Source organism: Esox lucius, chromosome 1, assembly GCF_011004845.1.
Source record: "Esox lucius isolate fEsoLuc1 chromosome 1, fEsoLuc1.pri, whole genome shotgun sequence".
NCBI lineage: Eukaryota > Metazoa > Chordata > Actinopteri > Esociformes > Esocidae > Esox > Esox lucius.
Genome location: NC_047569.1, coordinates 34,134,408 through 34,161,262, shown reverse-complemented (window position 1 = coordinate 34,161,262; position 26,855 = coordinate 34,134,408). Strand labels below are relative to the sequence as shown.

Here is a 26,855-nt window from a genome sequence, read left to right as displayed (position 1 = left end):
TGGAGCCAGAGCTCTTTCCTTTCTGAAGGGCGCCGCTAATTACTCTATGACTGCATATGAGCAGAATTGCATTCACGCTGTAATCATTTTGATCTGTGAGAACAGTCAGAAGTGAACGTGTGTCCCCCCCCCCAGCTACATCTTCAGGCTGAGCTGCACGCGTCTCGGCCAGTGGGCCATTGGCTACGTCACGGCTGATGGGAACATCCTCCAGACCATCCCCCACAACAAGCCCCTCTTCCAGGCCCTCATCGACGGCTTCCGGGAAGGATTGTGAGTTTACCAAGTCTTTGCTCCGTACACCTTTCTGTCTCGTTTCTCTGTCTCTTCTCTATCGCCGGCCTGAACCCGACTTCATCTCTCTACACAAAAAGTGAGTCATTTGACTTCTTGATTTCCTCGTGCACAGAACCGGAACTGATATTTTCTCGTGTTCAGCTCGTTTGTTCTTTTATAAGCAATAGGGCGAGTTTGATTTGGAATATGCTTTCGGGTGGTTTGGCCGGATCGTGGGAAGACAACTTGTACTGTTGGCCAGTGTGGTTGATTACGTTTAACTCTGTAAATGCTCTATCGAGTGTCTTGAGTCCTGTAATAAGAGTTAAGCCGCAAAATCTTGTTGGCAGCGTGCGATGTGCTGAAGTGTCTGCTGCGTGCGTCCTGTATAAAAGCACTACGCAGAGTGTCACACTTGCCTCATGGCTTTGTGACAGCCGTGGTCAAAGACCTTCGGTTTTGGCAGTGACTCCATGACACCATAGTTCCTATTTAGCGCCTTTTTTTTTGACCTCTTGTGTTGAGACAGTGCGGTTTTGGTTAGAAGCGGGGAAGTACTCTCTGCTTTAGTGAGTCATTCGAGACCCTGTGTTTCTCTTCCTGGTGAGTGACCGTCATTCCCAATCCTCTCCCCAGCTACCTGTTCCCAGACGGGCGGACCCAGAACCCAGACCTGACCGGACTGTGTGAGCCCTCACCCCAGGACCACATCAAAGTCACCCAGGTGGGGGCCCTCTTGGTCACGGCACAAATGGCGCCCTCTTTAGTAAACTACTCCGGGTGCCATTTGTGTCTCAAACCCTCAGTCCCATTTGACTGTATTTTTTTTTTAAGTACAATTTACACAGCACTTCCTGGTTCATAGTAGTCATATCAGTGAATAAAAGAACACGACTCATCCGTAATGGGCCCCGGTACACATTTCCGAGGTCTGATGAGGCCCCCGCCGGCTGACCCGTGCCCGTGTTTCTCCGTCAACGTCTTCAGGAGCAGTATGAGCTGTACTGTGAGATGGGCTCCACCTTCCAGCTGTGCAAGATCTGCGCGGAGAACGACAAGGACGTGAAGATCGAGCCGTGCGGTCACCTCATGTGTACCTCCTGCCTCACCGCCTGGCAGGTACGGGCCCTGCTCTCCCTGTGTCTGTGTGTTTCTCCTCATATCCGCTAGCGCCTCCCTAACCCCCCCCCCCCCCTTGTCCTGATGGGTCCTTAGGAGTCGGAGGGTCAGGGCTGCCCATTCTGCCGCTGCGAGATCAAGGGCACGGAGCCCATCGTGGTGGACCCCTTCGACCCCAAGGACAACAGCGGGGTGTCCTATGGCAGCTGCAGGAGCACGTTTGGGGCGGAGGGCGCTCCGTCTCCCAGCTACGACGATGACGAAGATGACCGGTTGGAAGACCCCCATCTGATGATGAGCAAGCTGGCCTGTTCCAAGGTGAGGGGGGTTTGGCTGGGGCCCCGTAGCTCGTACGGTGCCCTGGTCTCTGTAGCTCCGGCTGGGAGGCGTCTCCTATGTACAGGTCTAGGATCAGCTCTCCTGCCCCCCGTCGACAGTGAGACCTCTGGGGCAAAACTGACCCCAGATGAGTGTCTAGGAACAACCTGTCTAAGACACACTACTTGTCTTCTGCACCTGACACGAGTGTCGGTGTCTTTTGTGGGCTTTCAGGTGAAACCTTATTTTATGTGCCTTTTATTATTTATTTTTTGCCCATTCTGGTGCTCCCTGTCTCTATACTGTTCTGGGGAGCTTTTATTCTGTCTCATGTACGTTGAGAGTGCAAGATCATAGCTTTCATCTTTGACTTCTAAGGTCAGGGACGGCTTTGTTTCTCTTTCAGATATTTGATGTGCAAGGACTTTCTTTTTTCTCCTGTTGTGAGCCTGAGTCTTTCAGCTGTCTCATAGTATCGTGTCACATCTCTGCCAGTGAAGTCCTCTTGAATAGACGAGTCCTTTGACAGTGCGACTTCCCATGGCTGTGCTGTGGACGAAATAGGTTTTCTGTGGTGATGAATTGTAAGTGGGCAGTGAAAACCTTCCCCAACTCTCTTCCCGAGCGATCAGGTGGTGTGGTCTCTTTGTTGCAGGTGGAGCGCCCCCCCTCGCCCATGTCTGTGGCCCCTCAGTCTTCCCTGCCCCCCGTGCCCCCCCGGCTGGACCTTCTGCAGCACCGCCCCCCCAACCCCCCCGGAGCATCCAGCCCAGGGGCCACATCAAAGGCAAGTTCATCTGCCGTGGGTTGTCTACAGATAGAAAGTGTTAAGGAGAGGGGCCTGTTGAGACACTCTCAGAGGGCACTCGGAGTGACCGTGTAGGGGATCCACTGGTGTATGTGACCGAATTATAGGGGAGGAGCCCCTTTAATGTTCATGTTTTCTTAGTGGATTTAATAATAATATTATTATTATTATTATGATATATATTTTTTTAAGACAGCTTGTGTTCTATCGGGGATGTGGGACGGGGACACAGGACAATGTGGACCATCCAGGATTCTGATGCTTACATTTGAGTCATGTATTTATGGTCTTCACAGCATACTAAGATGAGTTGAAGACCATCTACACCAATACGCAACACATCCCTGTTAGTTATGGAGTGAGACCAGATGAACATGCGTTTCTTTCTTGTGTCACGGCTGTTAGTGAATGCGCTTGCGTGACGATAAGCTGACCAACGCCGTTCTGTGGACCCAATGACCCCGAGCGTCCTCAGGACCTAAGCATTCCCTCCTGTCCCCCCCCCAGGCGTCCTCCCACCACAAAGACAAGCCATTGCCCCCGCCCCCAGCCTTGAGGGACCTGCCGCCGCCCCCTCCCCCGGAAAGACCTGTCTCGGCTGGGCCCGATGGGCGGCTCGGCAGACGGCCCCTGCCTTGCACCCCCCCAGGAGAGGCCAAGCTACCCCTCTCTGCCCCGCTCAACCGTAACATGGTTGACTGGAACCCCAGGCCGGTGCCCAAGGCCCCTGGACAACCTCCCGGACTGGGGGACACGCGAGGCGTCCGCGAGCTCTCCAACCGGCACTCCCTCCCCCTGGCCCTGCCCTCGGCCCTGGACGGACGCGCAGACACACAGAGGAACAACAGCTCTCTCAGTCTGGACCACCAGCTGGTAAGGGGATCCAAGGGTCCGTCACGCATCGCAGAGTAGGACAACGGATCCTGGATCGGCCATGTTAGCGTGTTTGGTGTGATGATGTTTTTCCAAACGCAGCCCAGAGGCGCCAGTAGGATGAGGTTTCTCAGACCTATCGTCTGTTTTGAAACCACAGTTTACTGTAAACGCGTTAGGAGTGTGGATCACACGTTTGGCATTTCCTGACTGTGTAACACCGAGTGTTTGTCCATGTGTCTCTGTTTTCTGGTGTTACTCAGAGTTTTGGAGGCACAGCAGCTGGCAGTCACGAGTATGACAACCCCAAAGTGAAGCCCTCCGCTTCCGCCAATGCCATCTACACTCTGGCGATTAGGTACACAACACAGACACGCCCCACCTCCCCCCGGGTTTTATATGAACGGTCCGTCTCACTCTCGCACTCCCTGCGTTTCCAGAGCCCATCCTGGTCTGCCGGCTGTGACGGGGGAGGGGCCCCTCGAGAACGACGAGGAGTCGGAATACATGACCCCCACCTCTCGGCCCTCCCTGGCAGCGGCGGCGGTGGTGGAGACCCCGGTCCCCAGACCCTCACTCCCTGCCGGTCCCAATCCGCGGTGAGCCTCAAGCACTCTTTCCGGCAGTATAAACAGTTGTTGCCAAAGAAATAAGAATAAGAAAAGGCCTCTTTTCTGGATTTATTTTATCGCTAATCAGTTGCCCGTACAAAGCCAACGCTAAGGAAGTCATTTTCCGTTCTTGCTGTTTGATGTCCTCTCATCCTGTCGGTGTTGTCCCCCCTCCTGTGTTTGTCAGGCCCGTACCCAACGACCTGGGCGAGGAACCTCAGATGTATGAAGCCATGTTTAACATCCAGGCCCAGGCCGTCTCCAGCTCACTGCCTCACCAACCCAGTGCCTCAGGTACTGTGATGTCTGGACCTGCTGCCGGGACGACAACTGGGGCCCGAGGCCTGGTTCCAGACCTTTATCGCCTCACGATGATTACAGCGCCGCTTGTTGATCGGATAGTTGAATGTTTGGTTTTATATGGCGGGCCAAGACCCTGAGGTTGAAACTCCTGTTGCTGATTAGAAACGCACGTACTGTACCTTGGTAATGTCACTTTAGCCCACCAATCTAGCCCCGTTGTGTGTTATCCCTCTGCCTCCCTTTCTGCCAGTTTCCTTGAGAAAGGTGTTTGATTGGTTGTAAACGTGGCAAAACTACAAACACATTTGGTCCTGTCAGTTCCGTTATGTTCGGACAATGCCCTTGTTTAACTTCATTCTACCCCATCTCCCTGTTCTCCAGATTACTCTGAGCTACCCCCTCAGCCCAGTACCAACGGGCCCGTTTGGGACGCCCTGTGTCCTGTCAGGGAGCCCCCCTGCGCTGTAAGTGAGGAGCTGGAGGAGGAGAACGGCTACGACTTCCCGAAACCGCCGTTGCCTGTGGCCCCGGCCCGGCGCACCCTCTCTGAGCTGGGGGCTGCCTCCGTCAGCAGGCTGTCCGTGGACAGTGAGGGAGGAGCGTCCATCTGTAAGCCTCTCACCTGGTTATACAGTCCTGTGTGGGGTCAGGGGTCGGAAGGTGGGCTGTGTGTACTGGGTACACTGTTGTCTTTTAATTTGAGGAAATCGAAATACTTGCTAAATCACAGGGTCGCGGAGGTGACCACCGGTTTTACTGTGGAGTGACCGGACCGGATCGTTATTGGTCTGACTAGTTTACTGTGGAATGACTGGACCGGATCGTTAATGGTCTGACTAGTTTACTGTGGAATGACTGGACCGGATCGTTATTGGTCTGACTAGTTTACTGTGGAATGACTGGACCGGATCGTTATTGGTCTGACTAGTTTACTGTGGAATGACTGGACCGGATCGTTATTGGTCTGACTAGTTTACTGTGGAATGACTGGACCGGATCGTTATTGGTCGGACCGGATCGTTAATGGTCTGACTAGTTTACTGTGGAATGACTGGACCGGATCGTTAATGGTCTGACTAGTTTAATGTGGAATGACTGGACCGGATCATTAATGGTCTGGCCGGATCGTTAATGTTAAAGGCTGTAATACTGTGTGTCTGATTCTGAAGTGTGTGTAAACCCCTTTGACATAACCTTGGACTGGCCAGATGCCCACTAACTGGCATTACAACAACACATACTCACTGCTTGAGTACAAACTCCAATTGTTTTGTAAATACATCAGGCAACTAAACCTACACCTTTAACTACTGTATCCGCCTATTTTCAGAAGCCATTTCTCTTTCAAAGTCTTTGTCTTAACTGTGACTCAACCATATCCCAAACACAACACCCACAACTTTAGTGCTGAAGAAATATCTAGTGAAGCAAACATTTCACCCACTTTTTAGATTATATATAATACCTGCATTTATTTCTGTCATGCCTAGCATTTATCCAAATTAAGTAACCAGTAATCTGCTTTTGGACACTTCGGTTGCTATGTTAGTTGCTAACTAAAACACTGTAACATTTGTTCCATCTGCCATGCTCTGCATCACTTTGACAGACTGTTTTAAACATTTAGAAAATGTGCCTTTTTTCCTATTTGCTATTAGTTACTGCCTACTGGAAATCTCGCTTTTGCATTACATTTTGTGACTGAGGCATACATTGAAGAGATGAAAACAGTTCTAGCCTCAAAACCTGCTTCTCAAAACAGTTTTGAAAATGTCAGTGAGTAGGTAAGATGTAATGTTCCTTAGTAGGATGAGCTAGCGATTCAATTTTAGAGCGGGGAAGGCTGGCCAATCATGGTTGACTGCTACAGATCCTCACCATTCCAGTGCAGGATCGTAATATGAATGCAGTTCATGGTCTTCTGTGGTCTGTCATGTTAACACTGTGCTGTTTCTTCTGGGGGGGGTTTCAGCCTTCTCTGAGTCGAACGAAGCCCCGGAGAGGCCGCCCAAGCCCCTCCCCCGCCGCATCAACTCCGAGCGCCGGCCCAGCCCTGTACCTCCTGGCTCAGGCCCCGGTGGAGCAGGAGGAGACGGAGTAGCAGCCAACCCCCAGATCACCGGCGAGATTGAGCACCTCATGAGCCAGGGCTACTCATACCAGGACATCCAGAAAGCCCTGATGATTGCACAGAACAATGTCGAGATGGCCAAGAATATCCTGCGCGAGTTTGTCTCCATTACCTCCACGGATCACGTCCTAACATAGCAACCTCCCCAGCTCAGCCCCAAAGCCCAAACGTCTGCCGTATTGGCGCTCTAGGGCTCATTTCAGCCACTGCAGTGTCAGGTGCCGTCTCATGAACTAGCTCTCTGCTGACTGTGTGACTCAGAGCCCTGCACTTCCTGTGCTTTTTCAAAGTGTCCACGCTACAGGGCCAATGTCTCTACCATGGGTTAAAGTAATGATAATGGCTAATCGCGCAACTGAAGTTTTTACCGGCTTTGACAGTTGTTTTTGTGTCCTCTTGAGGCCCCTCTACCAAAATGTAACCAACACCTCGCAAAAAATGTGTGTATGTCTATAAGAATTTAATATATAACAAGATACCGTGCCAGTCAGAGGTTTGGACACTTAACCATTCATTTGGGCCATACACATCGTGTGTAGAGATGTGATGGCTGATCCAGCTCAAGATTTAGCTCCACACTTTTGACTGGTGCTGTATATATTAAATGTGTATTGGGTTTAGGTGTATGTATGTATGTATCTATATATGTATATATTTTTTTACCTTGGTATATATGTGTGTGTGTGTATGTATATGCATATATATGTGTGTATATGTGTGTGTACATACACACGTGCATTCATACATACATACACATTTTCTAATGGGTTCAGCTTCAGTGTTTTTTTTTTTTCTTGTCACTTATTCTAAGGATTACGAAGGACAAAGATGGCGGTTCTTTGCGTCCGCTCCAAAGCAGAGAGCACCCTTCTCTAGTCCCCAACCCTTACTGGGGAGAGAATTCAGAAGCAGCTGTTTCCTTGAGTCATTACAGAACAATTGGCAAAATGTCAGAATGACCTTTATTCATGTTGTGGTGGTACTTTTGAAAAGAGAAATTTGTTTCACTCAACGTGGCATGATATGAAGGTGAGGTCTGGACAGGTGTGTAAAGTGTGTGTGTAAAGTGTGTGTGTAAAGTGTGTGTGTAAAGTGTGTGTGTGTGTGTGTGTGTGTGTGTGTGTGTGTGTGTGTGTGTGTGTGTGTGTGTGTGTGTGTGTGTGTGTGTGTAAGGTGCATGGGTGTGTAAGGTGCATGGGTGTGTAAGGTGTGTATGTGTAAGGTGCATGGGTGTGTAAGGTCTGTACGTAATGTGTGTTGGGTCATGGACACAGCATGTAGAGATGTATGATTGCTGATCTAGCTTTAGTTTTGGTAGCGTCGTTCTGTACTGCCCCTTATCATTGCATCACTGAAACTGATGTTTTTGGTGGTTCCCTGATGAACACGGCTCCTGGAGGAAGTCCTGTCTCCACTGTAGTCATGCAAATGTGTGATAGGAACTCCAGATGATTTCTGTGTTAGAATGATTGTCAGGGTGGCTCAACCTTCCTCTCTCTCATTATGTCTCTCTCTCTCTCTCTGTCTCTCTCTCTGTCTCTCTCTCTGTCTCTCTCTCTGTCTCTCTTTCTGTCTCTGTCTATTTTTCTTTATCCTCTGTAAAACCACCGCCCCCCAGTCTCCCAATATCTTCCCTTCCTTTGCAAAGTGAATGTGGAACTAATATATTGCTCAAAGACTGTTTTTTTCCCTAAAATGTAGTGCTTTCTAAGCATGCTGTTTTCTAACACGACTTTGAATGGAAGTAGGGAAGTGTACTGAAGTATAATAGTGAGGGAAAATGACTGACTGATTCTGTTGAAGGACCAGTATCGGGCCAAGATTCTCTGACCCACGTTGACAAAGAAACAACATGTACACAAGGAGAGTTTGTCCGAAACGTGCACCCAAGCTGTTGTGAAAAATGTTTTGTCATTGATTACTTTAATAATATATTATTATTATTATTATTATTAATTCTAAAGTGCTTTACTGCTGCTACTATTGTTAGTGCTAAACAATTAAGCCTTAAATGTACATTTGTTAATATTGTTTAACCTCTCTTTTTTTTTTAAATTGACAGTATCTCATTTGTATTCCTAATTTGGTGATGTAGCATACTTGAAAATTCAAGCAGCTTGGGTTGTGTGATTCAAGCTGACCTCAGTTGTTTGCCCGTCTCCAGGATGGTCTTGGACTGGACACCCTTTGGATGAGTTAACAGTGGTATCGGCAAAGGCACTGTCAGCACTTCGTCCTAAGTGGTACCATCAGTGGTTCCTGAAGCAGTGTCATAACCATTTGGATGTTTCTTGAACATGATGCCTCCTGCGTAAAGGAGAGTAGTTCTTATCTAAATGGAATGTTTGGAACATGAGACGCACAAACCCAAGACATTGACCAGTTGCAGAACGTAAAATAGGAAGGAAAGTTGATCATTCTTTTGAACTCTCATTAAATTTGTTCGCACAGTGAGCAGGGTGACTGTACATGTTGTTGTTTTTTTCAGTAGAGATATCACAGCAGGGTTTGTCTTTCAGGATGTGTGGGTTATATTCTCAGATTTTCCGTTGTTACACGCGCTCCGGTTGATGGAGGACGTCTGTATTTCACAAGTGTTGCAAAATGATAGAATACATCGTCAAATTCTTAGGTTTCCCTATAATCTTCATTGGAGGATTTTCTTGCTTGAAGTCTTCCTCTTTATGTGAATCTGATACCAGGGAAACCTTTTCTATTTTGTGGTGTGTGAACTGGCTCAGATTCCGAAATCTTTCTCTCCATAGGTACTATTGAGGTACATTGGCTTCACCCCTAAGTGTGGAGGAACTCTCTGTGAAGCGGATTTATGCCATGGGTTGTGGAATAATAGTATCGACCTGAACTCATGGTCTCCATACTGGAAAGCTTTTGTTTTGAGTTTAGGTTATCTTTCTGCTCTTAGTTTTGACAGAACCGTTGTTTTGAGAGCTCCGTTGATGACAAGTTTGAATGCATTGTGTTCTGTAGGGACGGTTGAAGTTTCAGAATGGAACTGCTTATCCTTTCATTTTGATTATTGTACTGATTCTTGTCTGTATATTGAAGTGTTTATGTACTTTTTTTCCCTGCATAAAATACCAATTTGTGCTTTGATACTGTCACTTTAAAAACTGAAGTGTAAAGTTATGGATTTAAAAGAGTAAGTGGAAATGGCAATGTTTTATTCCTTTTTGCATTCCTGTACATCAGAATTTAATTTTTTATTTTGTCCCAAAGGTTAATGTTTACCTCTGTGAATAATTCTTTGAGCTGTGCCATATGTTGAGCAGTGGAATGTCCTCCTGATGAAAAGAATAAGGCCTTGTTTGATGAGAGAATGTGGTTTCAGTCAGTTGAACTAACATTTGGCTGTGGTCGTATTGATTCTTACCCGTCTGCCTTCTCCACTCTGTGGATGATGTCACCAAATCAAACTACCTTCAGCTATTGGACTGGTCCAACTGTTTCCCAGAAGAGGGAGCTGTCTTTCCATTTTGCCCATGTTTCTCCTCAGCACTCAAGGCCTTTCTTTAACTTTTTGATGGTTTTTAATGCTCATATCACTTTGGAAGTCTGCACAGTGCTATACTGTTAATTAAATGAATAGTAAAAATGAATGTCTCAGACTCTTCTTATCCATTGCTGAAGGACTGTGTTCAGATTTCTTTTCTTCTTCTGTCTGGTTGTGCTCCTGGCTCGCTGTTGGGCTTTCGAGGACACTTGACCATTCAAAAAGCAATCGTTGCCTCCATCTGTTTTTAGGAGAAATAATGAAGACAAACTGCTCCATTTCTAACCAGTCTAGTTTTCTCCCTATTCCTCAGTAGTTGATTGGAGCTAGGAGTCGATTCGGGATTGAGCAAGTGTCCTTCCCACATCCCTACCTTTCTCACTACCAAGGTCAAAACTGCCATCAGTGTGTAAGTGAATGCATGGGGATGGTCTGATTTGTAGGAACCTTTCAGTCCATTGTCAGTAAGTTCATATTTGTTTTTGTTACGCATTTTGTATAAAATTGAACTTGAATTCAGAGCAATACTTTTCGTTGGCTGACCTACAGTGCATTTGTGTGGACAACAAAGCGCAAGCAGTGCATGTTCTCACCCCACTGAAGTGACCTGGCTCCTGCAGAAACATTGTTCTAAAAATGGTATTGAGGTTTTTTGTGGTATTGAGACATTTTGAACCAACACATTTTCTGTTACTGTTATTTTTATGCACAAAAACAATACAAGAACTATTAACTGCGTGTTTCTGTTGATAAATTAAAAACACCAACAGGACAATAGAAAAGAAACACGGCTAATATTAAAAAACCCTGAAAGAGGATCCCCGTTTATCACCCCACCTGCCAAATGAGCCCCTCCCCAATGCATATTTTGGGAGGGCTGTGGAAAATCCATACAAGACGTGGGACTTGAAGAATCCACATGAGGGCACTCTTGTTCTCCATTTCATCAATTCGGGACGCAGGCAGGCTTTTCCAGACAACGTTGCTTTTCAGTCAGTCATAATTCCTGCCATGAACACTAGGAGGCGATGTTGGTGGTACCTGCTGTTTCAGCCCCTGTGTCTAAAGGCCCCTGCATGGCAAAAAACTGGTTAGCAGTTTCTGTACATTTGACAAAAACTAATCCAAAGCATGGATTTAACTTAGTCCTAAAAAAAATAAACATGTAATTTAGTTAAACCATACATTATTTTTGCACTTCTCTCTTAGGGCTGAATTCAAAATGCAGTCTTTACTGTGAATGATGAAATCTTTAAACCTTGTCCTTTAGTCCTGAAATGCCTATAACAGCTTTTCTAACACTTTATACATAGAAATCCTGTATTTCTGCTGGCTCCATTTTGTCACCCTCATACTTATCAGTAAAATAGGATTAAATAACTGCATTCCCATTACTTATCTAAGAATAATTTAGTACTCTTGGGAAAATCAGTATGAGGTAACCCAGCTGCGGTGCAGCTTTCATTTCGGTCTTCCCTGGAGTGTTCTTCCAGCTGTGAAAATATTTAGAGTATCCTGCATCTGAATTTAAGGATTCCGGCTTTTTTGTCGTCAGCTGAACGCGAGGTCACACCAAAATTATTTCAACCCTAATTCGAGAATTGTGGTCGGCTGCTGCTTTGGGCGCCTGGAGAAAACCTAGGGTCAACTTTATTGCTGAAGGACAGAGACGTTTTTCACCTCACTGGCTTGGGGATTCTAACAACATTCTGGTAACTGGTCAGATGCACTAATTATTGTTAATGTAATATCTAGCTTTGTCAAAAATGTGAAGTTGAAAGACATCTGAGAGACATGACAGAGGTTTTTCGTTGAACAGTCGTATTTATTTGGCATTTGCTTTCAGATAACATATTTTACAAACAAAAGGAGTTGGTTTCCCAGTGCTGAACCTGTCTTAGAATGTTATACACATTGCAAATTGTCATATTTTATAAATCATCATGAATACTGGTAGTTTGTGTCCAATACATCTGAACATAAAAAAGACATCAAGGGAATCGACAGAACTTAAGCATAGAGGACAGAAAATACATTTCACTTAATACTATACAAAAATTGGATTGTCATACTTTCATTGTGTACTGGATTATACATACATCGTAAACGAAATGATTGGTTTGGTAGGATGAGGATTTAAACAAAATAATCTGTGGCCATTATTGATTGGCTAGACATAGGCTTTAACCAACCAGCTTTAACCTACATTCTACTAAATTATTGATGAGGCACTTATCCTCAGTTTCTTAACAAGGCCATGAGCTTTTGGAATCCTACCAGTTGTGACTGACAACTCAGAGTAAGGACTGTATAATCTTGGAGTAAAAAAGTTAGTAGTCATACCAACAGGTGAATCACGTTTTTACAATTGTTTGTACAAAGAAAACTACTAAGAATTAACATATGGAAGAAGGCCTACCATTTCAGATGGATTCTGTGTAAGAAGGTTTAGCGCTGTAAAAGAGTCAGTGCCTTCACTTTCATTGAAAACTAGCTAGCGTTTCATTCACATTACACAAACATATACTCCATCCAACTCAAGATTTGCAAACAAAAACGACACAACATGATAAAACACAGGTCTTATAACAAACAAAATCAGTGCACTGGACATTCTTATGAATAACAATAAGTGGGAAAGACAGTGATTTTCAGCAAGCAGTGATTTCTAGTGAAGATGTTGAATGTACTGTATAAGGCTGAAAGCGTGATTCTACATACCTCTTATTTACAGACATTCCAAGAACATGAACTAAACAGCAGTCGATGGAAAACGAAAAAGTAACCAATGACACTTTGGCTTAATCTGGTACTATGATCAAACTTCTAAGATCTGAAAAAATCTGATTGCAATGCATAGTTTTAATTCTGTCCCCACCTGTCTGTAAATGTGGGCTAGATCAGAATGTGGTTATGATTAGGACAAAGGACACATGCTAGAACCAGATTCAAACAAGGCCATAGGATGAAAGAGGGCTAAATATTCAGTTCCTCAACCAAAAATGAAAAAGGCATACCTAGCTCACGGGTCATTTCAGTAGTCAAAGCTTTAAAGTAAAAGCTACTGTTAAACAACTGCTCAGCTACAACAAACTTTGCTAAATGACAACATTTGATAGAATTTCTCTGAAGTTGGACGCTGGCTTGCACAGCTAAACGGAGCAGGATGTGAAGGCGTGGCTGGTGAGCCGTCCTTACTCACCCAAAGCCCCGTAGTTTCAGTGTACAGACTTTAGTTAAGCAGGCAGTGAAGGCAACCAATCAGCAGGCTGACCACTGACGTGAAGCTAGGTGTGTCCCAGGGCGTTGTCCACGCCCTGGGCCAGAGCTAGCACAAAGCTTACAGGCATCTCTCCCGCAAAAAGCACCCCGCAAAAAAAATCTGAGCCACGTCATGTCTTTTTCTGTCCGCTTATCTTAAATAAAGAAATATATACAGAAGAGATTATAATATATACACTTAATTGATCGTAGTTCCAGGCTGACATTCAGGGATTGGGTGCCTGAGGGGGCATTTGGATTACTTAACAGTCCCTCTCATTTTGTGCTCATACTTGATCTTATTGGTGCATTGAAAAACCCCATTCATGAAAAATCGGTACCCGGTACCTGAACTTTACACGCTCAAGCAAGCTCCTCTGTCATCTTCTTCGTAATGCCATATATGAACTGACATAGAGGGATGGCAATGGAGTTGGCTTTAGAAACTACAATTCTGGGATCCGGTTGGAGAACTGCGACACAGGTCAGATGGTGAGGGGTCAGATGGTGTTCTGGGAGTTGTAGGCTAAGAGGCTTCAGAGGATCCATCCCCATCCTGAGAGTGAGTTGGACCGGGAGCAGGTGCAACGCGGCGCTGCTCACTTCTGTACGTCCATGTACTTATCACCCTTTACTCCAGAGTAAATACACCACACACACACAAACGCACACGGAAGCGAGACGATCTGTGAATGTGCTAATTCATTATGTTTCAAAAGAGCAGGTACGAAACATTCAATAGCTTAAACACATGCTTGAAATGTACACAGAACAAAAACCTGAAAGAGGTCTATAGACATTGCACCTTTCAAAGGGAATTTCCAATTGAGCCAACACATGCTGCCTTTACCTCCCATTTTATCTGGAAAAATGCTTTTAAAAGCTCCAACGTCAATACACTGCTTTCAGACTGAATCCAGGCCGTAATATGTTCTGTGGAGTTTATATCTTAGATATTGATTGGCTGAACGCTATGTCACGTCAGATATTATAAACTGTGGGGTTCGAAAGCTCATGACCATGTACCAGGAGGTTAGATAAATAGGAATTGATTTAAATGTTTTATAACTGGTTTATAATAACAATAAGGCCCCACACGTGGGTTTCTGGTAAATGGCCAATATACAAAAGCTATGTGCTGCTTTATGCCTAAGAAGATTCTTTAGCTGTGTAATACTGGCAGTACTCCCTTGTAAATATTACCTAGATATACCACAGGCATGAAGCAAAATGATGTACCTCATTTAGTCTGTGAAGCACATAGGTTCAAACAGGCGCTGAGGAACAGCTGCAGTCCATAGTTACCTGGTCGTTAGGGGGCTTATTGTCTCCATTAACTCCTAACAGCACGGCCTCCTCTGTGTTGTCGCTCTTCATCTCCACCACTATGTTGTCTTTACCAGGTTTGGTGCTGTAGGGAGCGATCAGAGTCAACAGCACGATGACTTAAAACATGGGCATCGGCATGAAGAGACGACAAATGAGCTGTTGCCTCGTCACTCGATGAAGGTGGTTTTACAGTTCTGCTCTAGCCTTATGGGCGGAGCCATTAAAGGAAACCTGTAAGAGTTTAGAGGCCACTCATTCCGTCATTACAAAAAGGTTTTCCATCATTCTAAATGGGTTTATAACCCGGGCAAAATGAATGTCTGCTTCCAGGACGTTCTGACCCCAAACACCCACTTACAGGTCCTGCTTGCCTGAGCGTCCGCATGGGATCTTGCCCTTCTTGTACAGGAAGTACAGCACACTGCCCAGGATGGCCAGCAGGAGGATGCAGACGATGATGACCGCGATGATCACACCGCTGCCCTCTGGTTGAGCAGAAGAAGACAAGGCAGAGCAACACATCATTTCCTGTTCGCTAGCCGTCTCTGACGACGCCGTGTGTGTGTGTGGGGCGTGTGCATGTCGGTCAGGCTGTGCGCGCGGGGACATGCGTTCAATGGTCAATCAGGCGTGCGCAGCTAACGCCGTTCAGACACTTTGTGCCCATGCAGATCTGACGGCGGCGGGAAAGGCATGCACACTCTGACCGGGTCACTCATCTTCATGGACCACCTGAGTCAGAAGGAACCCACTCGAGTGTCGGAGGACCAGACCTACGGAGGCAGGGTGAATCAAAAGGCAGAGAACGGTGGCGGATGGGGACAAGGCCCGGGTCCATGAGTCACAAACCTTTCTTTACTTTCTCTGGAGAATTTATTCTCGTAGGGTTCATTGCTGGCGTTGACACTGGAGTTGCTACTGGACAGACCACACAGACACAGTCGTCACCATGGCACAGCAACACAACACTGCTAACCACTACGGAAGAACTGCCCTGTCCACTTGGCTCTTCGTTCCACACAGATACGCAGCCGGAGGATTCGGCACTACGAGACAGGAACTACGAACGACTCGGCAGTCTGCACCCCAAAATAATTCCCAAATCATTTCCAGGAGTGGCATCACTTGATATTTAATCGCGTTTTGACCATGCGGGGAAAAAAAACTGAAAAATAGAAAACAGGATTTTCCCTCAGAGGGTCGGGCACAGATTTCCTGGCATAACGTGAGCGGCCCGCTGAGGTAATGGGAGTCAGGAGACTGTATTAAGTGCACTCTAACCATCAGCACACGACTACAGTTTCAGCCTTGTTCCTGATCTGTGTTTGTAAACAAGACAGCTCCAGGCTACCCTTATGCAACGGAGCGATTTGCAGTCCCAAACAGGATCTAAAACGCATGCTTAATGACAGCAGAGAATACCCGATTTCATCTCTAATCAAGATAAAAATGTTACATATTTTATATGACCAGTCAACACAAACATTAAACAGTGTAATTGGTCAATTAAAGGTATCTCACCCATGGTTGTCCTCAACAGTATAAACTCTGGCCCCATAGATCAGTGTTTCCCAATCCTGGTCCTCAGGACCCAAAGGGGTGCATGTTATTGTTTTTGCCCAAGCACTCACACACCTGTTTCAGATGTTGCCCAAGCACTCACACACCTGTTTCAGATGTTGCCCAAGTACTCACACACCTGTTTCAGATGTTGCCCTAGCACTCACACACCTGTTTCAGATGTTGCCCAAGCACTCACACACCTGTTTCAGATGTTGCCCAAGCACTCACACACCTGTTTCAGATGTTGCCCAAGTACTCACACACCTGTTTCAGATGTTGCCCAAGCACTCACACACCTGTTTCAGATGTTGCCCAAGCACTCACACACCTGTTTCAGATGTTGCCCAAGCACTCACACACCTGTTTCAGATGTTGCCCTAGCACTCACACACCTGTTTCAGATGTTGCCCAAGCACTCACACACCTGTTTCAGATGTTGCCCAAGCACTCACACACCTGTTTCAGATGTTGCCCAAGCACTCACACACCTGTTTCAGATGTTGCCCAAGCACTCACACACCTGTTTCAGATGTTGCCTAAGCACTCACACACCTGTTTCAGATGTTGCCCAAGCACTCACACACCTGTTTCAGATGTTGCCCAAGCACTCACACACCTGTTTCAGATGTTGCCCAAGCACTCACACACCTGTTTCAGATGTTGCCCAAGCACTCACACACCTGTTTCAGATGTTGCCCAAGCACTCACACACCTGTTTCAGATGTTGCCCAAGCACTCACACACCTGTTTCAGATGTTGCCTAAGCACTCACACACCTGTTTCAGATGTTGCCCAAGCACTCACACACCTGTTTCAGATGTTGCCCAAGCACTCACACACCTGTTTCAGATGTTGCCCAAGCACTCACACACCTGTTTCAGATGTTGCCCTACCACTAACACACTTGATTGACGTAATCAACCTATCATCAAGTCTTTAATTTGAATCAGGTGTGTGAGTGCTAGGGCAAACACATGCACCCTTTTGGGTCCCAATGGCCATGATTGGGAAACAAACATAGATCATATAATGATGGTATTTTAGTCACTGCTAAATGAACCCCCTTAAATCTTTGCTTTCACACTTATTTTCAGCCTGACTCAACAGAAACAGCTAAAACCTGAAGTATCGCTACATCGTGCTGCACAGATGTCTAGATATCCCAATTCTTGGCAAAGGGTTAAAAAAGGTAAGAATGGCTAAAACAGATGTTGGGTGGTGTTGACTTACCTGTGGTACTGGGAGCTGTCACTGTAGTCGGGACAACTGAAATAGGCAGAAGGACAGAGTCACTCCAGTCAACACACTGACTAAGTAAACTCGGAGCAGCTTTAGTAAAGCTGATGTAAAGCTGATGTAAAGCTGATGTAAAGCTGATTTGATGCCCTGGTTTAACATTTTCACGTTTCCATTAATTAAATGTAATTATTTACATCTAAATACATTTTGAATAACTCTTTGTCCATTGTTACATTCTTTATACTATATTCCAAATTTTTCCTCTAAACTGACATGAAGACAAGACACAGAGAGAAGGAAGAGAAAAGAGTGGACAGAGAACGTACTGGCTTTAATCCTGAAAGACACAGAGTCGTTGCCAAGGTTGTTGGAGGCGTTGCAGTAAGCCATGATGTCTGAGGACACCGTGAAACTCACCACACTGAGAACCCCATTCTCGGTCTGTTTATGAGACTCCTCCTTCAGGATCTAGCAGTGGCACACAAGAAATAAACCAGGATGTAAAAGCATAGAAAGTCAGTTGGTCTATTATCAGGATTATCCGGATTGTGGTTTGATTTCCACTGTATGTCTGTCTGTCTGTGTGTGTGCCTGTATGTATGTCTGTCTGTCTGTCTGTATGTCAGTGAGTCTGTCATGTGTTTCTTTGTGTGTGTGTCTGACTTTGTTTGGGTTTCTGAAAATGTGTCTGTCTGCATGTGTGTGTGTGTGTGTGTGTGTGTGTGTGTGTGTGAGTGTGTGTGTGGTTTTGTCTGTCTTTCTGTCTTGCTTTCTGTCTGTTTTTCTGTCTGTGTGTTTGTGTGTGTGTGTGTGCATTTATTTGGGTGGTGGAGTCTGTGTGTGTGTGTTAGTCTGTGTGTGTGTGTGGGGTGTGCGTCTGTCTTTTTATCTGTATGTGTGTGTGTGGGGGCGTCTGTCTGTTTATCTGTGTGTGTGTGGGTGTGTGTGTGGGGGTGGGTGGGTGGTTGGGTGGGGGGGGTCTGTCTGTGTGTGTGTGTGTCTGTCTGTCTACCAGTGACTGATCAGAGGAGCTCCAGGTGATGACTGGGGAGGGGTTTCCTCTAACATGGCAGTTCAACTTCACCACCTCCTCTGTGTTCTTCTCCAGGTGGATGATGTCATCTGATTTCTGTATCTCTGGGGCCGCTGCAAAGAAGAAGAGGATAAAAAGATGGGGCAGGGTTAGTTCTGTCTGTGTGAGTTGTGGCATGCCTGTCTGTGCATGTGTCTGGGCTCACCCTGTATAATGACATGTAAAGAGCCATTGGTCTGACATGTCTGTGTGTCTGGGCTCACCTTGTACAATGACATGTAAAGAGCCATTGGTCCTCAGTCCAGGTAGTGAAGGGACAGTCACCTCACACACATACGTCCCTGTCGTCTCGAACCCAGCATCCTTCAGGACCAGCATGTGGCCATCTGCAACCTTTTTTCCCTTCTACATATACACACATATGTACAGTAATAATGTAATAATATAGTAAATACAGTTTACCCTCTGTTGGAGTGTAGCTTTTGGCTAATTGAAGTGGACAACTGTGGTGCACCTTGAACTAAGGATCGATTATCGGCCTGGACAGTAATTGGAACCGATATTCCAACTTTTTACAATAATCGGTATTGTTCATTTGTCTGATATAACTATCGATAAAATACTTTGTTTTAAATGCGGTTCTCTGGCAGCCGCATCTCTCTGAAGGTTTTCCGCATCTATGGTCCAATGTCCCGCCCGCAGAACTATCAGATAGGTGATACGTCACCAGTAAATAGCACTGTAAGTCACGTTTGTGAGAGAAGTGGGAAAGAGGAACGCAGGGAGATTCATGGCTGAAGAGATGTTTCTCAAAGGTAAGAATGCTGACGTCGCAACAAACATCACAATAATCTAAATTTAATTTGCAACAAAGATTGCAATCATTATGATCTTTTTCTATGACGACATAACCCAGTTTAATTTTTTTGCGGACTAACGTTACACCACCAAAAATGACTAAATGAATGTTTTGGTGTGGTCTACTATCAGAAAGAAAGAGAGAGGCAACAGAGGCCAAAGCAATGGCTTTCAACTCAGTCACAACTTTTCAGCCGAAGTCCTTGCCTAATGCGCTTATAGTTGCAGCAGCTAACGTTAGAGTTTATTTATGCAGTGAACATTTTTTGTAACGACATCAGTGCTAATGCAACTAGATAGCTGAAGTTCGTAGTATGTTAACAATTAATATATAACAGAATATAGTACTCGACTGTAATCGTTTTTACATGATGGTTTAGCAAAAGTACCGTAAACTTTGCTAACATTAAAGTGTTCACCTGCATTTTACTTAACTACCTAGGAAAAGTACTTGAACTTTAGGTTACACCAGTAGCTAACGTTGGGTCTTGAATTAATTACCTAATGTTATTTGAATGTGATCGCTATACAGTTACTTTAACGAGGTTATTTGTTTAGCGTTAATTTAGTCGGCTGACTAGCGAAGAACTTGACATAACGTTAATTCTTGCGTGTCATTTACCAAGGCTGGTAATACTCTGTAAACTTTCTCTTTTGAAACCTCCTTTGCACACGGCTACACCTCAGAAAGATAGTTACATTAAAATGTTACTTTATTAATTCAGTCTTACAGGAAAGAAACCTGACAAGGATTGTAAACAGTAAACTATAACTGATTTGGGGAGCTATATTTAGTTAATTATTTTTATCTATATAACATTTTAGGTCCCAAGAAATGCTTCTAGGGGCTCCCTGCACTTTATTCTTCAAAATGTAAAGTTCTAGTATTTAGTTACATGTATTTAATGCATGTAAAGAAACCTCTGTGAAAACAAAACATATCGGTAGACCCCTACCTTGAACCATTCAGTGTGAGTGTTCAGGGATGAGAGGGCGTTGCAGGTGACATTCAGATCCGCCCCTTTTTTCATGACATGGCTGCCTTTTGGGCTCAACACAGCCGGGTCCAGAACTGGAGGCACACCATCAGACACACTAATCAGCACCACTACGCCAGACTGCTCAAATGAATGACCACACAACTCGTCTAAGGAGAGACTCTAGCTCTATTCAAAGGCTTCAGAACACTACTACCACTACTACCAAGCAATAATGACTAACATCCTAGGAATTATCATCTCACTCACAGTGGACGAATAGCTCAGCGTTCCCGGAGATTTCCTCAAAAGTCTCTGTGTTCAGTGCTGAACATGTGATGATGCCACTGACTTGTCGTGTCACATCACTCAGGACCAAAAAGTTCTGCTCGAGAGTCACCTGCACGCGCAAAAAATGACATTCATAAGAAACATCGCCCGAGTTGTGCATGTAATTGGGTTTTACATGACCAGACATGGATTTCTTACCCCGTTATGTGTGATTGTCATGGGTGGTTCAGGTTTCCCGTCGGCATGGCACCTAACCTCAACTGTGTCCCCTTCTTTCACAAGCCCCTTTGGTGACCCAACCCGCACATTAACAGAAGTGGTCGGGTCTGAAGGAGATCATTTTGGGGAAAACCTTTATTTATTCATTCACTTTTCACCTAGTTTTCTCCCCAATTATGTGATATCTAATTAGCAATTAAGTGCTTGCTTCATTGTAGCTGCTCCCGAGAGACTCAAGATATGTCAATGTACATGTGTTCCAAAACACATCTGATGCCATTGGTTTTTCTCGCGCTGCTCACTCAGTCAGGAAGTCTAGGCCGTAACCTTTACGCGGCGGTAGGAATGCTCTCTCTGGCTTTGACTGAACGCGCAAGCAAGCCGGCAGAAGGAACTGTTACAGTGCGACAAGCCAAGACGCCCATGTTCGATTACTATAACCGCAGCAGCGTTGCACAGTTCCTTGTTCTTACGATTTGTACTTCATTATGACTAAACAAGAATTGAGATGAAAATCTCTCAATGCATGTGTATAGATTTGATCTGTTTCATTAGGATTAGGACATTCAGGAAGTTCACGCACAGTGGACTTACAAAAGACGGTAATTTTGATCTTGTCGGTCTCCGTCATCATGGTTCTACCCGGGGTGAAGTAGCTGACCTCGCAGTAGAAGACGGAACGTTCGTCCTCCTTGACCACTTTCAGGTAAAGGTCACTCTCAACCCGGTAAAGACCGTTGGGGTGCTGAGTGACCACGGACTTCACATCGACCTCTGTAAGAAATATAGCAGGCAATGCGTGGGATTCAGTACAACCATTTTGAATGTCATTAACGGTTTGGTACTTTCATGGTGTGTATTTTCATGAAACCAGAAAGAGCATGCAGGGAATTGTTGAAAATGACTTCTTGTTTCACATTGCGGAGATTATGTCAGAGTGTTTCTATGGTCCAAACATAGGTGGTTCTCACCATTTGGCTTTTTCTGCAGTGGGGTCTGGTCTCGGTACCAGGTTATGTTGGGCATGGGGTAGCCATTTTCAGTCACACATCTCCCTATCTGTAGAAAGACACAGTGAATAACCCACTTCTCCTGACAATCATGTACAAAATGTACAATAAACATCTCCTCAAAGTCACGTACTACATTTTCAGAAATGGTCCAGCCCTGCCTTGCTTTCACATTTTCACTGACCATAGATATCACCAAAAAATGCCCTGTTAGCTTGTTTCTTCGCTTGTTTTTACCTTGGATAGGGAGCTTTCGACGGAGATCCCAGTGTACACCCCCTCGATGAGAGACCGATCAGGAGCCACTGATGACAAACAGTGCATGACGTTGAGCAATAACACTGTTAACCTTTTTGTGTTTTTGTCGAGGTTTGGAGTTAGTCAGGGTGCGTCTTACCAAACACCTTGAGCGAGGTCCTTCCCACCCCAATGGTCCCTGACGACTCATTGACCTGGCAAATGTACTCCCTCTCGTCCTCCAACACCACATCCTTGATGGTCAGCACCACCTCACCGCTGTTCACCGACCGCATCACGCTGACCTTGTCTTGGAACGGTTTGTCCACGGTTTCCATGTCCCTGTCTCCATAGTAGAGCCTCAGGCGATTCTTGGTTTTGGTGAGCTACGATCCAAGTCAAACACAGGCGTCAAAGTCAACGGGAGACAGGAGGCAAAAGGGATGAATCTTCCATTGGCATCAGTGTATGACTGCTACAACGCTGCACACACAGATCTAAGGTAGGGTTAGGTGGAGAGGGCACGTGGTGAAACAGTTCACTCTCTTGGTTCGGTGGTCAGCTGCTTTTTGGTGACCAGGCTGACGTGTGTGTGTGTGTGTGTGTGTGTGTGTGTGTGAGATTACTCACTTTGTACCACTGGATAATGACGTCGTCTGTGTTCACTGGGACGGTGAACATGCAGGTAATCTGGGCTGGGTTCCCTAAGTACACTTCCACTCTGTCCTCCATGTTCACCTCCACCTTGGCCCAGGCCGCTGCGGACACACACACAAAGACGCGTTTGACGGCAGTCGCGCTGCAGTTGGACTGGGCCGATCCGTTAAGTTTCACAAGCCTTTTCATGCTGACGGTAGCTTTGAACCTAATATCAAAGACCTTTTTTTTGTACTCACAATATAGCGCGCACCCTCGAGTACACACACAAATACACACACACGGATATTATGGGAAAGAAAAAAAGAGGCTAGAATGGGAATTCTGGGAGCCCACCCATGGCCATATTAACTTGCTGCATTCCAGTGTGTCACACTTCAGAAGGGAAGAAAGGCTCAGTTTACAGTGTGCATAGAGAGCCAGTGTTCGGACAGAAGAGGAATTGGTGTCCCCACCCCCCCCCGTCCGAAATGTATAGAGTGTGTCGCGTCGAAGGAGGACACGCAGGCCAGAACCACCTCATTGCACTACATGAGAACAGACTCCTCCAACAGCCTCCAGGCTGGTATTGACCCCAGGCTGTGACTATAGACTTCCGCCCAGCTTTAATTAGCCCCTTCCGGTAGTGCTCTCTGAGAGAGTTAAAAGGAAAATATCTTGTGGCAAGTAATGTGGATTTTCTCTCATAACATCTGGAGGGGAAGTTATGTTGTTATATTGGTGCGGTAGGAGCCAAGTTAATTTGTGCTTTCGAAACAGTTATTTTAGTTCTTAGGTACTGTTTATTATGTATGTGTGCATAATTGTTTGAACTGGGCTACAATAGGTTTGTCATTGTATGTTATATGTTCATTAGTTTACCTATGCTAAATTATGTTGACAGCAGATAGGGGTTAATATCTCTTTAAGTGGGATCGCTCTTGCTCATAATTTGAATGGCTGTTTTTGCCTTCATGTAATGCCATACGGTTTTCTTACCATGCTGTACAATTTATTTTCCGTAGAATTAACATGGAACTGACGTAACTATACTTAACTGCAAAATAACAAATAAATGAAAGAAAAAGTGTGTTTATATTTAATCTAAGTCTGTGGAGTATAATAACCACACGCACGGGAAAGGATTTCGACACTACAGGTCCATCGTGTGTATGTGTGTGTGTACACATGTTTCTGGGTGAGTCTGTGTGTGGTTTATGTGCATGCTTTATGTAAAGCACCTCAATGGTGAAACAGGCTTCCATTGGAGGCTGGATTAGCCGTCTCTCCCTATTTTTTAAATTAATCTGAAAACTCAAGCTTTCATAAGACTTAAAATAGTTCCACAGCCACCAGGGGAAATCTGTTGTCTTTTATTAACTTTTTACGTTTAATCTGTATGGTCTTCTTTCCAGCACTGACCGTTGCTGATAACAAATTAATTGATTTGAATGTACTTACCAATAAACAGTGTAGTTATTTAATCTTTTTCTTTTAAAAGTCGCTATGGATAAGAGTGCTTGAATGTAAATGTTTTTCTCTATGACTCTATGAAAATTAAGCATAAAATTTAAACTTTTAGGAGGAATAAAAATGTAATGTGTTCCCTCATATCAGTGTCTTGGTATTTTGCTTTACGATACGATGGAATTTAAATCAAAAGTTGCTGTAACAGTAAGTAAACTGAAGTTTAAGATTGGTTTTCTTGAAGAGAAATTGAGATTGCCTATTGTTTGATAAAAATAAAAATAAATATCTAGTCCTACCTTTTATTATTATCTATGTGAGCACAGTGGCTAATGTTTTAAAAACCTTTAAATGACGTACACCACTGCTCTCTCTGTTTTATCTCTATATTTGAGGACACATTGTCCTGTGCCTCTCTGTATGTAAGTAGAGAACAACATGCTATGTTGTTTGACTGGTTAATGATGGATAAGCCCAGGGTGGCAACAGAGAGTTCACACTGTCTTCAGTTATTATGCTCCAAAAATATTTTTATGTTATATGAATTTTTAAAGACTACTTGTGGTTTCTGTTTCTGATAAATAGACTTTGCATCACTTATTAAATAGACTTTGCATCAGTGCCAGCTCTAGCCTTTTGGGGGCCCTAAGCAAAATGTAATTTGGGACCACCTCTCCCAGGGGCCCTAAGCGACCGCTTTTTTCTTATGCCTGAAGCCGACCCTGGTTTGCATGTATGTTCATTTTTACTTAAATACATTCACATGGAGGGTTACCAAATTATTTTATCTTGTTAGGACAATTCATGCTACAAACACACACACGCGCACACACACACACACACAGGCTAATGGAGTAAGAAAGATGTTGTCCTATTATAGTGATCCAATTAGGCAGCCTCAGAAAACGTTTCCTGTGCATTAGGAGGTTAGCATCATAGCAACTGGCAAATGCTGACTCACGGCGAACAGTCCCTAGAAGAGATGAGGGACAACCATGGTGCGAGCCTCTCTACCCATGGGTTCATGTCTGGCTTTGCTTGATAGTAGCATGTGCGCGATTCCATTGTACACTCCAGACCTGTTCATAAGAACCACTGTGGAGGAGCGCTTGGGCCTACAAAATGAGTGTTATAGACTGCTGTCTGACATCTTTACCAAAATGTAGTTTTATAGACTTAGTTCTGTTCATCATGTAGATTCAATCCTTTGAAAAATGTATCCGTTCATTGAATTATTCTGAAGTGTCATAGAAAAATAGTTAAAAGAAGCCTGTTAAAATGTTCACTATTCTATCCACACACTTTTTCGAATAAATTAAATATTGCCATCAACATATTTGGGTTGAGATGGGGTGACGCTGTCATGTCAGCACAGAGCAATATCCAGGAGATCCTCTTGACCGGGCAAACCCCATGAAGCGCCCAGCCACATGCCAGTCAGCAGCTCCATCAAGCCTTGAACGTGGACTGTGGAGGACCGCTTGGGTCTACAAATGAGCGCCATAGACTGCTGTGTATCTGATGCCTGTAACCTTCTAGTCCCAAGGATATGTCATCTGTAGGGGTCTGACAACAGCGCTAATTATGTCTACACTTTGACATTCTCTCTGACAGGAGAGATTAAAATGACTGTCACATGGCACACCAGCAAGAGAGAAACTATGTTTCTGGTGAGAACAGGTGTTCATACTTTGAACAAAACTATGGAACTCTTCCAGGTGTACTTTCTCAATTATGCAAGAACAGTGTGCTAGTCTACAAAGCACGCCGTAGCCTTGTAATGTACACACACAAACCCGCTGATGATCCTTTCAAATACACAACGACGGAGCCCTTCTTCATGCCATATTGGATAACACTTACTGCATTGCTTCAAACAAGACTTTCACGTCTTTACTGACATAACTTTTGCTGCAAACACCAGCTGAACCCAATCAGTCCACAAGTTGCTAATCTGTAGCCCAGAAGAACAGAGGCCTGGGGACAGGTGGATGAGACACTGACTTTTCAAAGCCTGGAATACATTCTGATCTAAAGCTTAGGAGGGGGCACTTGGCACACTGCCCTATGTGGTAGACATTTTTTTATTCTATAGTACAATAATATGATATTGCTTATTCTAAGTATAATCCAGTCATGTAGTAAGGCCATTGTGTTTCAGCTCTGCTCACTTGTACAGGATGTGCCTACAACAGATAGCTATAGTTTTGGCTAAACTTCTCAAGGGCTGTAAACACCTTGCTTTCTTTCTAAGCCGAAGTTCGCAGAGAAGCTGGTGAGACATGTAGACAAACCCTACATGGGAGGGGGACCCAGTGGGCTGGACTCAAATAAATATAGACCTCTAACCCTACATGGGAGGTAAGGTATTTACATATCGATGTAGTACAGACAGTCACGGTAAGGTATTTACATATCGATGTAGTACAGACAGTCACGGTAAGGTATTTACATATCGATGTAGTACAGACAGTCACGGTAAGGTATTTACATATCGATGTAGTACAGACAGTCACGGTAAGATATTTACATATCGATGTAGTGCAGACAGTCACGGTAAGGTATTTACATATCGATGTAGTACAGACAGTCACGGTAAGGTATTTACATATCGATGTAGTACAGACAGTCACGGTAAGATATTTACATATCGATGTAGTACAGACAGTCACGGTAAGATATTTACATATCGATGTAGTACAGACAGTCACGGTAAGATATTTACATATCGATGTAGTACAGACAGTCACGGTAAGATATTTACATATCGATGTAGTACAGACAG

General features: G+C 44.8%; 2 protein-coding genes across 7 annotated transcripts in view; one reads left to right on the top strand and one right to left on the bottom strand.

Moving 5' to 3' along the window:
- Positions 1-10,055, top strand: part of cbl (Cbl proto-oncogene, E3 ubiquitin protein ligase) — a 36,859-nt gene extending 26,804 nt beyond the window's left edge. For 2 of the 3 annotated variants that reach the window (XM_013134304.4, XM_013134308.3), the window contains 11 exons: positions 136-273; positions 913-1,000; positions 1,264-1,395; positions 1,492-1,713; positions 2,369-2,500; positions 3,029-3,394; positions 3,658-3,752; positions 3,835-3,993; positions 4,193-4,299; positions 4,690-4,968; positions 6,281-10,055. In XM_013134304.4, the coding sequence (XP_012989758.2) occupies positions 136-273; positions 913-1,000; positions 1,264-1,395; positions 1,492-1,713; positions 2,369-2,500; positions 3,029-3,394; positions 3,658-3,752; positions 3,835-3,993; positions 4,193-4,299; positions 4,690-4,968; positions 6,281-6,576 (2,014 nt within the window). In that variant the 3' untranslated portion in view covers positions 6,577-10,055. The remainder of the gene's footprint in view (positions 1-135; positions 274-912; positions 1,001-1,263; positions 1,396-1,491; positions 1,714-2,368; positions 2,501-3,028; positions 3,395-3,657; positions 3,753-3,834; positions 3,994-4,192; positions 4,300-4,689; positions 4,969-6,280) is intronic. The other variant, XM_013134306.4, reaches the window with a different exon arrangement.
- A 1,699-nt stretch (positions 10,056-11,754) lies between these two features.
- mcamb (melanoma cell adhesion molecule b) overlaps positions 11,755-26,855 on the bottom strand; it is a 34,795-nt gene continuing 19,694 nt past the window's right edge. Inside the window, exons 2-17 of one of the 4 annotated variants that reach the window (XM_034292834.1) lie at positions 22,598-22,725; positions 22,128-22,353; positions 21,968-22,035; positions 21,692-21,779; positions 21,315-21,494; positions 20,700-20,827; positions 20,481-20,610; positions 20,190-20,305; positions 18,639-18,780; positions 18,355-18,488; positions 17,669-17,810; positions 17,334-17,369; positions 15,390-15,458; positions 14,899-15,025; positions 14,517-14,622; positions 11,755-13,845 (exon numbers count right to left, since the gene is read on the bottom strand). In XM_034292834.1, the coding sequence (XP_034148725.1) occupies positions 13,843-13,845; positions 14,517-14,622; positions 14,899-15,025; positions 15,390-15,458; positions 17,334-17,369; positions 17,669-17,810; positions 18,355-18,488; positions 18,639-18,780; positions 20,190-20,305; positions 20,481-20,610; positions 20,700-20,827; positions 21,315-21,494; positions 21,692-21,779; positions 21,968-22,035; positions 22,128-22,353; positions 22,598-22,725 (1,823 nt within the window). In that variant the 3' untranslated portion in view covers positions 11,755-13,842. The remainder of the gene's footprint in view (positions 13,846-14,516; positions 14,623-14,898; positions 15,026-15,389; positions 15,459-17,333; positions 17,370-17,668; positions 17,811-18,354; positions 18,489-18,638; positions 18,781-20,189; positions 20,306-20,480; positions 20,611-20,699; positions 20,828-21,314; positions 21,495-21,691; positions 21,780-21,967; positions 22,036-22,127; positions 22,354-22,597; positions 22,726-26,855) is intronic. The other 3 variants (XM_034292826.1, XM_034292831.1, XM_034292837.1) reach the window with 3 other exon arrangements.